At 43.4% G+C, this 13,517-nt stretch overlaps 1 protein-coding gene across 2 annotated transcripts in view; it reads left to right on the top strand.

Annotated features, from left to right (window-relative positions):
• The window catches only part of LOC139535658 (calcium/calmodulin-dependent protein kinase type 1-like), an 89,585-nt gene extending 76,271 nt beyond the window's left edge, over nucleotides 1-13,314 (top strand). For both annotated transcript variants that reach the window (XM_071335291.1, XM_071335292.1), the window contains 9 exons: nucleotides 4,045-4,119; nucleotides 9,050-9,188; nucleotides 9,690-9,816; nucleotides 10,158-10,233; nucleotides 10,382-10,494; nucleotides 10,969-11,047; nucleotides 11,209-11,296; nucleotides 11,482-11,629; nucleotides 12,002-13,314. In XM_071335291.1, the coding sequence (XP_071191392.1) occupies nucleotides 4,045-4,119; nucleotides 9,050-9,188; nucleotides 9,690-9,816; nucleotides 10,158-10,233; nucleotides 10,382-10,494; nucleotides 10,969-11,047; nucleotides 11,209-11,296; nucleotides 11,482-11,629; nucleotides 12,002-12,105 (949 nt within the window). In that variant the 3' untranslated portion in view covers nucleotides 12,106-13,314. The remainder of the gene's footprint in view (nucleotides 1-4,044; nucleotides 4,120-9,049; nucleotides 9,189-9,689; nucleotides 9,817-10,157; nucleotides 10,234-10,381; nucleotides 10,495-10,968; nucleotides 11,048-11,208; nucleotides 11,297-11,481; nucleotides 11,630-12,001) is intronic.
• Nucleotides 13,315-13,517: the final 203 nt, after the last annotated feature.

The raw sequence follows: 13,517 nt of genomic DNA, 5'->3' as shown, positions 1-13,517 counted from the left end.
CCGAAAAAAATTCAATAATCTAATAAAACTATATTGAAAAAACATACTTTACGATGATATTGTCACATTTATCAAATAAAATCAAAGCCGGAGATATTAGTCGTCTATAACGACAGCTTTTCAGAAGGCAATACCAGGTCGCTTCTCGCGCGTTCCAGAAAACAGGAAATTGGTGTCACGTCATGCCAAGAGCTTTTATTTGACCTCAGATCATGTTATACACTCCATTTCTTCTCTCACTGCCTGTTGACATCTAGTGGAAGGCGTATGAAGTGCATGTATACTAATACATATCAAGCACATTTATAGGCAGGCCCTAGAACAGAGCATCGATTTCAGATTTTCCACTTCCTGTCAGGAAGTTTGCTGCAAAATGAGTTCTGTTTTACTCACAGATATAATTCAAACGGTTTTAGAAACTAGAGAGTGTTTTCTATCCAATAGTAATAATAATATGCATATTGTACGAGCAAGAATTGAGTACGAGGCCGTTTGAAATGGGCACCTTTTATCCAGGCTACTCAATACTGCCCCTGCAGCCCAAAGAGGTTAATGCAACCGCTGTGTCAGATTTAAAAGAAACGTTACGTAAAAAGCACACCATGCAATAATCTGAGACAGCGCTCAAACAACAACATTTCTCCGCCATGTTGGAGTCAACAGAAATACGAAATTACATCAGAAATATTCCCTTACCTTTGATTATCTTCATCAGAATGCACTCCCAGGAATCCTAGTTCGACAATAAATCGTTGTTTTGTTCGATAATGTCCATTACTTATGTCTAAGTAGCTACTTTTGCTAGCATGTTTAGTGTACATGTCCAAACGCTCGCGCAAATGCAGGCGAACTCGGACGAAAACTTCAAAAATGTATATAACAGGTCGAATAAACTGGTTAAACTAAGTAGAGAATCAATCTTCAGGATGTTGTTATCATATATATCCAATAACGTTCCAACCGGAGCATTCCGTCTGTAGAAGTTATGGAACGCAAGGCGATGTCATGAGGAAAGCGCGTGACCAGGAACTGTCAATCTGCCAGACCACTGACTCATTCCCCTCCCATCCGGCCCCACAACACAGCATAAGCTTCATTCCACGTTCTACAGACTGTTGACATCTAGTGGAAGGCGTAGGAAGTGCAAACAGATCCATATCTTACAAGAAATTGAATCGGCGATGAGTTGAACATTGACCAGTCTCAGAATTCTCACTTCCTGTTTGGATTTTTTCTCAGGTTTTTGCCTGCCATATGAGTTCTGTTATACTCACAGACATCATTCAAACAGTTATAGAAACTTCAGAGTGTTTTATATCCAATAGTAATAATAATATGCATATATTAGCATCTGGGACAGAGTAGGAGGCAGTTCACTATGGGCACGCAATTCATCCAAAAGTGAAAATGCTGCCCCCTATCATAAAGAAGTTAAGGAGAGGCATGCTTAGTCAAGTGATCATAAGGGTCCAGTGAGTAGTGAGGTTGGTTGGGGTCACGGCGATTCAGACAGCTAGCCGAGCCATGGGTAGCAAGCTAGCAGAAGATGGAGGTCTCTTTTTTGCAGTGGTGGGCCGTCAGGGCCAGCAAGGCCTTCTCTGCTGGCCTAAACATCATCAGAATATAATTTTTTTTTAAATATATTTTCCCACAAATATGTATTAAATTATTCCCCAGAGTAAGAGTTATACTCTTCATTTCATAGCTTTCCTCTTGGTTGCACTGCTTCCAGCCCCAGGTTGAGATTTGGAGGGCTGGTCTTTATGTTAGATCTTTTATCCAATCATATTCAGCCGTCATGTGTTGCCAGGGGTCTAAAATCTGCCCTCAGGCCTTCAGAATCAACAGTGCGGGCGCTTGTAGCTTATAGTGAATGGAAATGAAAATTTAGTGTCAACCAATCAGCTTTAGAGTTGGCTATTGTACGCCTGCTGGCTGGCTCCAGTGTTACACAGGAGCCAGCTAGCAGGCGTAGTGGGTGCACGTCTTTTGATTGGATTACCAATATTGAGAGGCAGGTCCTATGGGCAGGTCTATGCAGATCTAGGAAACTGAATTTGATAAACGAATTAATTTGCGTACTACTAAGCTGTTTTTTCAACCCACAATGGCGGAAGGAGGAGAAGATATCGATTTGGTCGAGGATATAATTATAACGCCATTCTCAAGACGAACTTTTCAAGAAAAGTTTGACATTGTAAGGAGAGGTCGCCCGACGCCGACGCTACAAAGCCTGTCACAGGCGGGAAAGGGGTTCGTTCGCTCGCCACTTTCAAAGTTCCAACTACGAGCGCTATGGCTCCGAGAAGCACTGCAAACTGTACTGCTGGGAATGCCTATTATTTGCAAGTGATCGATTTGGTGTTTGGAGCCACACTGGCTTTGCAAACTTGAGTTGTCTAACCAAGGCAGCAACGAGACACCAAAGTACGGCTGGGCACTTACAAGCAATGGTGCTTTTGAAAACTTTTGGGGACACCGGAGTGGATCTACAGCTCAACGAACAAGCGCGCAGGGCAACGCAGCTGCACAATGAAAAGGTGAAGGGAAATATTGAAAAGACTCATTGATTGTGTCATGTTTTTGGGTAAACACTGTTTACCCAAAAATGTCAATTTGTCAATTTCAAGGTGACGCAACGCCTGGTTATACTGCGTTTCTGTCTAAATGTATAGTGTCTAGAGCCATGGCATCATAATGATGGTAATAAGAGGTGGATTAATTCGGGTGGGACTGTGTAGTACCTCACTGAAGGCCCAGGCCCCAGGCCCACGGCACGCCTCTGGTTTTTTGCCACCCCGTGCGTTTCCGTCGGTAAATTAGTGGGGTTCCGTGTGGTAGAAGGGACCAATCCAATTGTCAAAATAGTTATAGTTGCCCAAGAAGATTGTTCGATAGACCTGTTCAGATAGCAGCCGATATGCTCAAGACAGCTAACGATTAGCGGCCCGCAGTTAGCAGATGGGCGTTCAGGTTACGTCGCGATAGAGGGGCCAGTTGAATAACTCCCTCGGGCAGATAACGTCGGAAGGCCCGATGGGGCTCCGCATCAGCAGTAAAACAGGTCCGGATAGGTGATTGTAGCCCAGGAGTGGCTGATGGAACTCTTCAGCTGGCTAGCTCCGGGATAATTGGTGTTTGCTCCGGAATCGACGTTAGCCAATAGTCACTCGGATAGCAGCTAGTTAGCTGCAAGATCCAGGTGTAAATGTCTAGAGCTTGCGGTAGAAATTCGGGGATATGGAGAGAAAATAGGTCAGGTATGCTCTGGTCTGAGTCGCATTGTACAAAACTGGCGATAGCTTTCCGAGCTAAAGGATAGCTGATGACCGCTAGCCATGGTTAGCTGAATACTAACGTTAGCTAGTGAGCTGGCTACCTTCTGGCTAGCTTATGTTGTGGATTTCAGATACGAGGTGAATAATACTTTTGAAAAAAACAGATCCCCACCACATTTGGTGAGGCGGGTTGCAGGAGAGTGTTTTGAAGTTGAGTTTTTAGAAAACAAGATATAAAAAGATATGCGAAGAAAAAGATAAAAAGATATAAAATATATAAACACGGGACAAGACGAGGACAAAGGACGTCTGACTGCCACGCCATCTTGGAAAGTAAACCAACCAGTAAATAACAAACATCAAATCACAACCCTCAATAAACAGCTTGTTTGTTAATGAGAATGATCTCAGAGAAAATCACAGAATGCTATGTTTAACGATCACACGTTCTCAGACAGTTCTGTATTTCTAATGGTAATGTACAATGTTTGTGACTCTGACACACTCTCTCTCTCTCTCTCTCTCTCTCTCTCTCTCTCTCTCTCTCTCTCTCTCTCTCTCTCTCTCTCTCTCTCTCTCTCTCTCTCTCTCTCCCTCTCTCTCTCTCTCTCTCTCTCTCTCTCTCTCTCTCTCTCTCTCTCTCTCTCTCTCTCTCTCTCTCTCTCTCTCTCTCTCTCTCTCTCTCTCTCTCTCTCTCTCTCTCTCTCTCTCTCTCTCTCTCTCTCTCTCTCTCTCTCTCTCTCTCTCTCTCTCTCTCTCTCTCTAGGTTAAAACATGCCAACATTGTCTCCCTGGAGGACATCTTTGAGAGTAAATCTCACCTCTACCTGGTTATGCAGCTGTGAGTGATCATCCTGCAGGCTTTATTACCTGCCTCTTTTTTCTCTCTCTGTCCTCCTTCTACCCATGTTACCCCTTTCTGTCCCTCAACCAACTCACTCTCTGCCTTGTGAAGAGGCAGCCTTCAGTTTGAAAACTTTCAAGATTATTCCTCCGCAATGTATGTGTGTTTGTGTGTGTTTATTATACTCCCTGCCTGCGCTGTCTCCCACCGGTTCTCTAATAATTACTCTTTGAGCTCAGGGGCCTTTCTGTTGACTGATCCCAACAGAAGTCAAGTCACAGACTGCCCCCCACCCACACACACACACACTCAGCATCGTGCCTGCTGACAACCACTGGGGAATGAATATGCCCTACACCTGCAGCCTCTTTGCCCCCCACCCATCTCTCTTCCTGAAATGTCAGAAGGTGGAGCGAGTGAGAGACAGAGAGAAAGAGTGGTGTGTGAGAGAGATAGAGATTGCTTTTACTGTGGGTGGTGAGATGAAGGGGGGGGGGGGGGGGGGGGTTGTGTTCACTTTAGCAACACTGCTGTAAAGGCAGTCAGATTTAACCAAAGAACAGTTGGGGGTTCGCACGAATAAAAATCTCCTTTATCTCTCTCTTTCTTCCCTCCTCTCTCTCTCCCTCCTTCTCTGTCTCTTTCTCTCTGTCTCTTTCTCTGTCTCTTTCTCTCTGTCTCTTTCTCTGTCTCTTTCTCTCTCCCTCCTTCTCCGTCTCTTTCTATCTCCCTCCTTCTCCGTCTCTTTCTATCTCTCCGTCTCTTTCTAGCTCTCCGTCTCTTTCTAGCTCTCCCTCTCTCTCTCTCGCTCTCCATCCATCCATCTCTCTCTCTCTCTCTCTCTCTCTCAATTCAATTAAATTCGCTTTATTGGCATGACGTAACAATGTACATACATATTGCCAAAGCTTATTTTGGATATTTACAATATAAAAATAAATAAAATGAGAATCAAAATTGTCAATAACCATACATTCAAGAATAACAATAAGCATACAGTAGAGTACATGTGCAGGTTGATTGGTCTGTCAGACACTGTCCCTCAACTTATGTCAGGCAGCAATGTAGTCTACCCAACAAGACGGGTAGCCTATCCTCATCAGAGAGGTCTTTGAAACCTTGAATAAGGGTTTCAAATTTGGGAAAATGACACTCTAATTGTTTTATATTTTTTACATTTTGTCAGGAAATGCAGCTCCGTCTCAGGTTCTGCTGTTGTGCAGTGGTTGCACAGCCTTTCCTCTACAAGGAGCCAGGTTTTCCTGTGTCTACCCTTCTCAATGGCAAGGCTGTGCTCACTGAGCCTGTACTTTGTCAAGGTTTTTCTAAGGTTTTGATCAGTAACCATGGTCAAATATTTAGCCACGGTGTACTGTCGATTTATGGCCAGATAGCACTGTATTTTGCTTTGTGTTTGTGCTTGTGTTTCCCAATAAGCAATGTAGTTTTGTTTTGACTGTGTTGTAATTTGGTTTATTCTGATTGATTGGATGTTCTGGTCCTGAGGCTTCAGTGTGTTAGTAGAACAGGTTTGTGAACTCAGCCCCAGGACCAGATGGATGAGGGGACTCTTTTCTTTGTTCAGCTCTTGGCATTGCAGGGCTTGCTAATGATATGAGAGGGGGGTCACTGTATTTTAGATGTTTCCAAAACTTAATTGCTATTTTTTGAGTTTTTATTATTAGTGGATATTGGCCTAATTCTGCCCTGCTTGCATTGTTTGCAGCTTTCCTCTGGACATGTAGGAGAATCGTACAGAACTCTGCATGCAGGGTTTCAATGGGGTGTTTGTCCCATTTGATGAAATCTTGTTTTGCAAGTGGACCCCACACCTCGCTGCTATAAAGTGCAATTGGTTCAATGATACAGTGGGGAGAACAAGTATTTGATACACTGCCGATTTTGCAGGTTTTCCTACTTACAAAGCATGTAGAGGTCTGTCATTTTTATCATAGGTACACTTCAACTGTGAGAGACGGAATCTAAAACAAAAATCCAGAAAATCACATTGTATGATTTTTAAGTAATTAATTTGCATTTTATTGCATGACATAAGTATTTGATCACCTACCAACCAGTAAGAATTCCGGCTCTCACAGACCTGTTAGTTTTTCTTTAAGAAGCCCTCCTGTTCTCCACTCATTACCTGTATTAACTGCACCTGTTTGAACTCGTTACCTGTATAAAAGACACCTGTCCACACACTCAATCAAACAGACTCCAACCTCTCCACAATGGCCAAGACCAGAGAGCTGTGTAAGGACATCAGGGATAAATTGTAGACCTGTACAAGGCTGGGATGGGCTACAGGACAATAGCCAAGCAGCTTGGTGAGAAGGCAACAACTGTTGGCACAATTATTAGAAAATGGAAGAAGTTCAAGATGACGGTCAATCACCCTCGGTCTGGGGCTCCATGCAAGATCTCACCTCGTGGGGCATCAATGATCATGAGGAATGTGAGGGATCAGCCCAGAACTACACGGCAGGACCTGGTCAATGACCTGAAGAGAGCTGGGACCACAGTCTCAAAGAAAACCATTAGTAACACACTACGCCGTCATGGATTAAAATCCTGCAGCGCACGCAAGGTCCCCCTGCTCAAGCCAGCGCATGTCCAGGCCCGTCTGAAGTTTGCCAATGACCATCTGGATGATCCAGAGGAGGAATGGGAGAAGGTCATGTGGTCTGATGAGACAAAAATAGAGCTTTTTGCTCTAAACTCCACTTGCCGTGTTTGGAGGAATAGAAGAATGAGTACAACCCCAAGAACACCATCCCAACCGTGAAGCATGGAGGTGGAAACATCATTCTTTGGGGATGCTTTTCTGCAAAGGGGACAGGACGACTGCACCGTATTGAGGGGAGGATGGACGGGGCCATGTATCGCGAGATCTTGACCAACAACCTCCTTCCCTCAGTAAGAGCATTGAAGATGGGTCGTGGCTGGGTCTTCCAGCATGACAACGACCCGAAACACACAGCCAGGGCAACTAAGGAGTGGCTCCGTAAGAAGCATCTCAAGGTCCTGGAGTGGCCTAGCCAGTCTCCAGACCTGAACCCAATAGAAAATCTTTGGAGGGAGCCGAAAGTCCGTATTGCCCAGCGACAGCCCCGAAACCTGAAGGATCTGGAGAAGGTCTGTATGGAGGAGTGGGCCAAAATCCCTGCTGCAGTGTGTGCAAACCTGGTCAAGAACTACAGGAAACGTATGATCTCTGTAATTGCAAACTAAGGTTTCTGTACCAAATATTCAGTTCTGCTTTTCTGATGTATCAAATACTTATGTCATGCAATAAAATGCAAATTAATTACTTAAAAATCATACAATGTGATTTTCTGGATTTTTGTTTTAGATTCCTTCTCTCACAGTTGAAGTGTACCTATGATAAAAATTACAGACCTCTACATGCTTTGTAAGTAGGAAAACCTGCAAAATTGTCAGTGTATCAAATACTTGTTCTCCCCACTGTATATTCAATTAGATTTAGACAAATTTTAATAGGTATTTCAATTTGAATTAGCTTTTTAATGGCGTAGAAGGCCCTGCGTGCTTTTTCTCTCAGTTCATTCACTGCCTCATTAAGTTGTCCAGTTGAACTTATTTTTAAACCTAAGTAATTGTAGTGTGTACAGTACTCTATATATTTTGTACCAATTGAGAACTTTTGTCTAATTCCCTGAGATATGGATCTTCTCTGGAAAATCATTATTTTAGTATTTTTGGGGTTTACTGCCAGGTCCCAGGTCTGGCAGTACTGCTCTAGCAGGTCCAGGCTCTGCTGTAGGCCATGTGCTGTGGGTGACAGCAGGCATAGGTCATCTGCAAAGAGTAGGCATTTAACTTCTGAATTGTGGAGACTAACACCAGGGGCTGAGGATTTTTCTAGAATAGTGGCCAATTCGTTGATGTAAATATGGAAGAGTGCAGGGCTCAGATTGCAACCCTGACGAAGGCCCCGCCCCTGGTTAAAGAATTCTGTTATTTTCTTGCCAATTGTAATGCTGCACGTATTTCCAGTATACATTGATTTAATTATGTCATATGTTTTACCCCCTACACCACTTTCAATAACTTTTTAGAACAGTCCTGTATGCCAAATATAATCAAATGCTTTTTGGAAGTCGAAAAAGCAAGCATATATTTTGGTATTATTTTGGTGGACATGTTTATCTATCAGGGTGTGTAGGGTGTAAATATGATCAGTGGTGCGATGTTTTGGTGTAAATCCAATTTGGCTTTTACTCAAGACATTGTGCTTATTAAGGAAGTTTAGAAATCTTACATTTATAATTCTACAGAAACCTTCCCCAGGTTACTGTTCACACAAATGCCTCTGTAATTGTTAGGGTCAAATTTGTCTCCGTTCTTAAAGATTGGGGTTATGAGTCCTTGATTCCAGAAGTCAGGGAAATAACCTACACTCAGGATCAAATTAAACAGTTTTAATATAGCCAATTGAAATTTTGCACTAGTAAGTTTGAGCATCTCATTTAGGATGCCATCAGGTCCGCATGCTTTTTTAAATTTGAGAGCCTGAAGTTTCTTATAGAGCTCCTGGTCAGTAATTGGGGAGTCCAATGGATTTTGATTGTCCTTTATAGCTTTTTGTAATCCATTCAACTTCTCATGAATTTGGCGTTGTTCTGCATTTGTGTCAATTTGAACGGTGTTGTAGAGTTTTTTTAAATGGGTTGTCCATATGTATATCTCTCTCTCTCTCTCTCTCTCTCTCTCTCTCTCTCTCTCTCTGGGAGGCAGCATGAAATGGCTTTAGCGTGTTGTTGGGGCGAAACACAAAGAGCAGTGGTGGGTTCATCTAGGAAGAAGCAATGCCTCCACCTAGTGGTGATGTAGGCTTATAGCAGGAAGTTAGATGGACATACATAGCAGGTGTACATCAGACGCCTTCCTCCTCTCTGTCCAGGGTGTCTGGTGGGGAGCTGTTTGACAGGATAGTGGAGAAGGGCTTTTACACAGAGAAAGATGCCAGCAAGCTCATCCAGCAGATCCTGGACGCTGTCAAATACCTCCATGACATGGGCATCGTACACCGCGACCTGAAGGTGAGCCTGGGTTAGGGGTCAAGGGTCAGGTGGTGTGTATAACAGTGAAAGAGGAGATTTCAGTGTTTAACACTGGAGTCAGTTACCTTCTTCTTTCTGTCCAATGACTGAATAGTCACAAGACTGGATGTATGATAGCCACTCTATAGGATGAAGACACCAGGTGTGCCATGAAAATTGTAGCTTTGAATTTCAACCATTTTACTATTTTGCGATTAGTGTATTACAAATTACTAGAGGTTTAAGGATGACCTTATAGTATGGAACATGTTTGTTGCCTAGACACATGATGCCTTTGTCCCAATCATTCTTCAGTGCCTTTAAATTAGATTAATTATCTTTACTCCTCTAATGAGATAATTTGTTTACAGGCAGTTCAGCAGTGTGTAAACTGATTGATCATTAGTTTGAATAACAAATTATTTCCCCAGTTTGTGTGTGTCTGTTTATAAAATGTTAGTGAACAATAAAGTTGATTGAATTCTCTGTCTTCTTTTCCAGCCGGAGAACCTTCTGTACTACAGCATGGAAGAGGACTCTAAGATCATGATCAGTGACTTTGGCCTGTCGAAGATCGAGGGATCTGGAAGTGTCATGTCCACAGCCTGCGGAACACCAGGATACGTCGGTAAGGAGGACTGGTACTGACCAGTACATGCCTTTGTGTGTGTCTGTCTATGTTTCAAGAGCATGATTTCTATGATTTAGGGCTCTTTTCTATCTGTATTGCGGAAATCCAGCATTTTAGCGTGGTTTAAATTGAAAGGCATTGTTCCCGCGTTAGCGGAGACTGCACTCACTGTAAACGGTTCAATAGGAAATTACCTTTACATTTATAGCGCTACAATCACTTCAGCAATACAGATTGAAAAGAGCCCTCTGTTTTGAGAGCAAGCGCACACCCAGTGATCATGTCAGGCTAGATGTGTAATGATGCTGATGAAAACACTGCTCTCGTATCGTTGGCAGCCCCTGAAGTGTTGGCCCAGAAACCCTACAGCAAGGCGGTGGACTGTTGGTCAATCGGTGTCATCGCCTACATCCTGTGAGTCATGGGGTTGGACTGGCTCTTTCACTTCAGTCCTTCTCCTACCAGTCTTACTGTGTTACACTAGTTTCCACTTCATTGTTTTCAACAATCAACTCATTCCCTAACTCTCACATGATGCCTTTGTGCTCTTATTCTGACGCAGTTTGTGTGGATACCCTCCATTCTATGACGAGAACGACGCCAAGCTTTTTGAGCAGATTCTGAAGGCTGAATATGAGTTTGACTCTCCTTACTGGGACGATATCTCTGACTCAGGTCCAGTAGACCTATGTTGTCATTATTAGTTCTGTTTGTCAGCAGTTTCATATTATTGGAAATGACTTATCTTGGTCTGGGGTTTGTTATGGTTTGAGTGTTCCTGCCAAGCTGTCAGTGTGTGTGATGGGATTAACCATAATACACTCACTGGCCATAGAACAATCACTGAGGCCCTGTGAGATCACCATTACATAGAGCTCTGGGGGTCATGGTACAGTACATAGTCCTGTGGGGAGTTTCTGAAGTCAGGCCAAAGGCATGTGGCCAGTTTATGTATTTTACTGTCAAGTCAGTCTGGACAGTGTTTCTGCTGCAGTGAAGCTCCTTTTACTGTTGTAGCCTAGGAGTCTATTTATGCTTCAGCTACCTTTTTATTCTGTGTAAGTAGCATCATTAGATATATCTAATGTATGTTTCAAAAAAGACATTGCCTTTGAGTTAAATATATGACTTTTCATTCTGTGTTTTCAGCCAAAGACTTCATAGTCCACTTGATGGAGAAGGACCCCAGGATACGCTACACATGTGACCAGGCTCTGCAGCACCCCTGGTAGTGCACACCATCTTCTCCGTCAATACACACACACACACACACAACGCGACTTTATCATGTCGAGAATAATCAACTAAATGTGTACTTTTGCCAAGTGTTCACCTGTTCTTGTGACAACCAGTAGGAGTTGTCCCCTCATGTCTTTCTCTGTCCCTCAGGATCGCTGGTGACACCGCTCTAGATAAGAACATCCATGAGTCTGTCAGTGCTCAGATCAGGAAGAACTTTGCCAAGAGCAAGTGGAGGGTGAGTTACTTTTTTTGGTCCTCGTCAAAATGCAAATACATTTTTGCTGGTGTGCTGTGTTTAGTATATTAGTAAAATACTAAAGATCCTGCAGTATTCAGCGGACTATTATTAAGTCAGTACAGTTGTTATGGCATTTATCATTTATCACTTTTCAAAATTCTGAAAAATGTTCTGCCCTGCAGCAAGCGTTTAATGCCACGTCGGTGGTGCGTCACATGAGGCGTCTGCAGCTGGGCACCAGTCAGGAGTCCACCAGTCAGACCACCCTGTCCAGCCCTCTCAGAGCCCACCTGCTGCTGTCTGAGGCCACAGAAACAGAGGACACCACCGGTCAGTGGGTCAAAGCACCGCCACACCACACAAGTTAGGACTATTCAAGTGTAGCAAAACTTATTTTAATCTGTGGAGACACGACTTGATATTGTGAAAAATACTTAATTTTGCTGTTCTGTTTTGTTCATTCATCCTCAGTGGGTCTTGTTGCTAGGTACAGTATGTTTCCAGAAAATAACCAGTCCCTTTCACAGTGTATTAGGCTCAGGATTACGCACGTCTCAAAACACTGTCTCACTCAGTAACTTTGATATGTAATCCTTGCCTAGTTTCCAGGCTGAAAAAGGCTAATAAGAGGCAGATTTATAGTGTAGAAGAGTTTTCAGATCTATGTGTGGTGATCATCCTCTCTCTCTCTCTGTGTTCCAGAGTCTCCGTGTGAGGGGGGCTGCTCCCAGAGTGCTGATGGGGGGGCGGAGCGCGACCACCTCTCCAACTGCACCTACCGCTGCCATCCAACCAGCCGGGTCTGATCCCTGCTCACCCAGGCCACGCGAGGCCAACCAATGACTTTCCCATTTACCTCTGGAGACCAGAGAACTCCCTTGTCTGGCCAGAAATACAGAGTTGTTCCAGCAACCCGCCACCAGGAGGGGCAGGCAGGTTATGAATCCAGGGTGGGGAGGAGGGAGGAGGGACTCGATGTCAACAGAGGAGGTAATTTGAACGGATTGGGTGAGAGCGGAGGATGAGATGAGAGGGGAGAGGAGAGGAAAGGAAAGGAGGAGAACATTGAGAAAGAGAGGTGTGGTGCCCAGAATAATCCTGGCTCATATATTTTGGTAGCGGGACAGAGCTTGGACAGGGTTTTACTCATCCTTTTGAAATGTGCGTCTGCTTTTTATATCTCTGCATTTATGTGCATGGTGTTTTCTATCTTCATTGTCTTTCCACTTTGACAGAATCCACGGATGATATCTGCATGATGAGGTGACAGGTCCCCTTGCATGTTGGCAGCAGGTGTTTTATAGCGTGAAGAGTCTATTGCAAAATCGTGTATGGTGGTAATCATTATGTTATAGTTCCTGTACTGCAGATACACATCTTTATGACCTTAATGAATTTAGTCCTTCAGCATTACATTTGTATGGCTTTGTTGTATCTTAATATTCTTTTTATATATAAATGTAGCCGTAGATGCATTCACCTAATACCACATCTGGATAATCAATGTGAGAATAGTCCATCCATTGGGCTAGTATACGGTAGACCCAGCATTTAGCTAGATCTGTTCTTTCTTTCTTCTTTTTTTTTCTCAGCATGGTTGTGTTTCACAACTGTACGTTTGTGGTTGTGCTCCCACCCCAGGCTTGTAACAGAAGAAGGCTTTCTGATTTTAACAAATTCAGCACAGGGACTTCTTCTCTATGGTGCCTTTAGAACAGTATCAAATGTTTATTTTCTGGTGGCTTGTAGAAATCTGAAGATACATTTCTATATCTCTGCACAGTTGAAGGAGCATTAGCGGCTATTTCATTTCTATAATTGTATGTTTGTATATATTTCAATGTGGCAATTCTATCGTTAAATACAGACTTTCACCTCGGTCCAGATCTGTCCAGATCGCTTTTCCAGTTGAGAAGTGTAATACACAGCCATTCCTCTTAGTACTAGTTAATACTTCATTTTTTCAAGCCTTTGTATCTGTACAGAGAGAACTTGAATTAAAGAATGTAAATATACATCTCATTGTCTCACCTCATCATTTCTTCTCTCTCACTCATCATAATTAAGCAATAAGGCACAAGGGGGTCTGGTATATGGCCAATATACCGCGGCTATGGGCTGTTCCCTGCACGACGCAACGCGGAGTGCCTGGATACAGCCCTTAGCCGTCGTATATTGGCCATACAGTATACCACAAACCTCCGAGGTGCCTTATTGC

The sequence above is a fragment of the Salvelinus alpinus genome, chromosome 12 (assembly GCF_045679555.1).
Source record: "Salvelinus alpinus chromosome 12, SLU_Salpinus.1, whole genome shotgun sequence".
NCBI lineage: Eukaryota > Metazoa > Chordata > Actinopteri > Salmoniformes > Salmonidae > Salvelinus > Salvelinus alpinus.
Note: the sequence above shows the minus strand (reverse complement) of the source record. Positions and strands in the feature narration are given on the sequence as shown.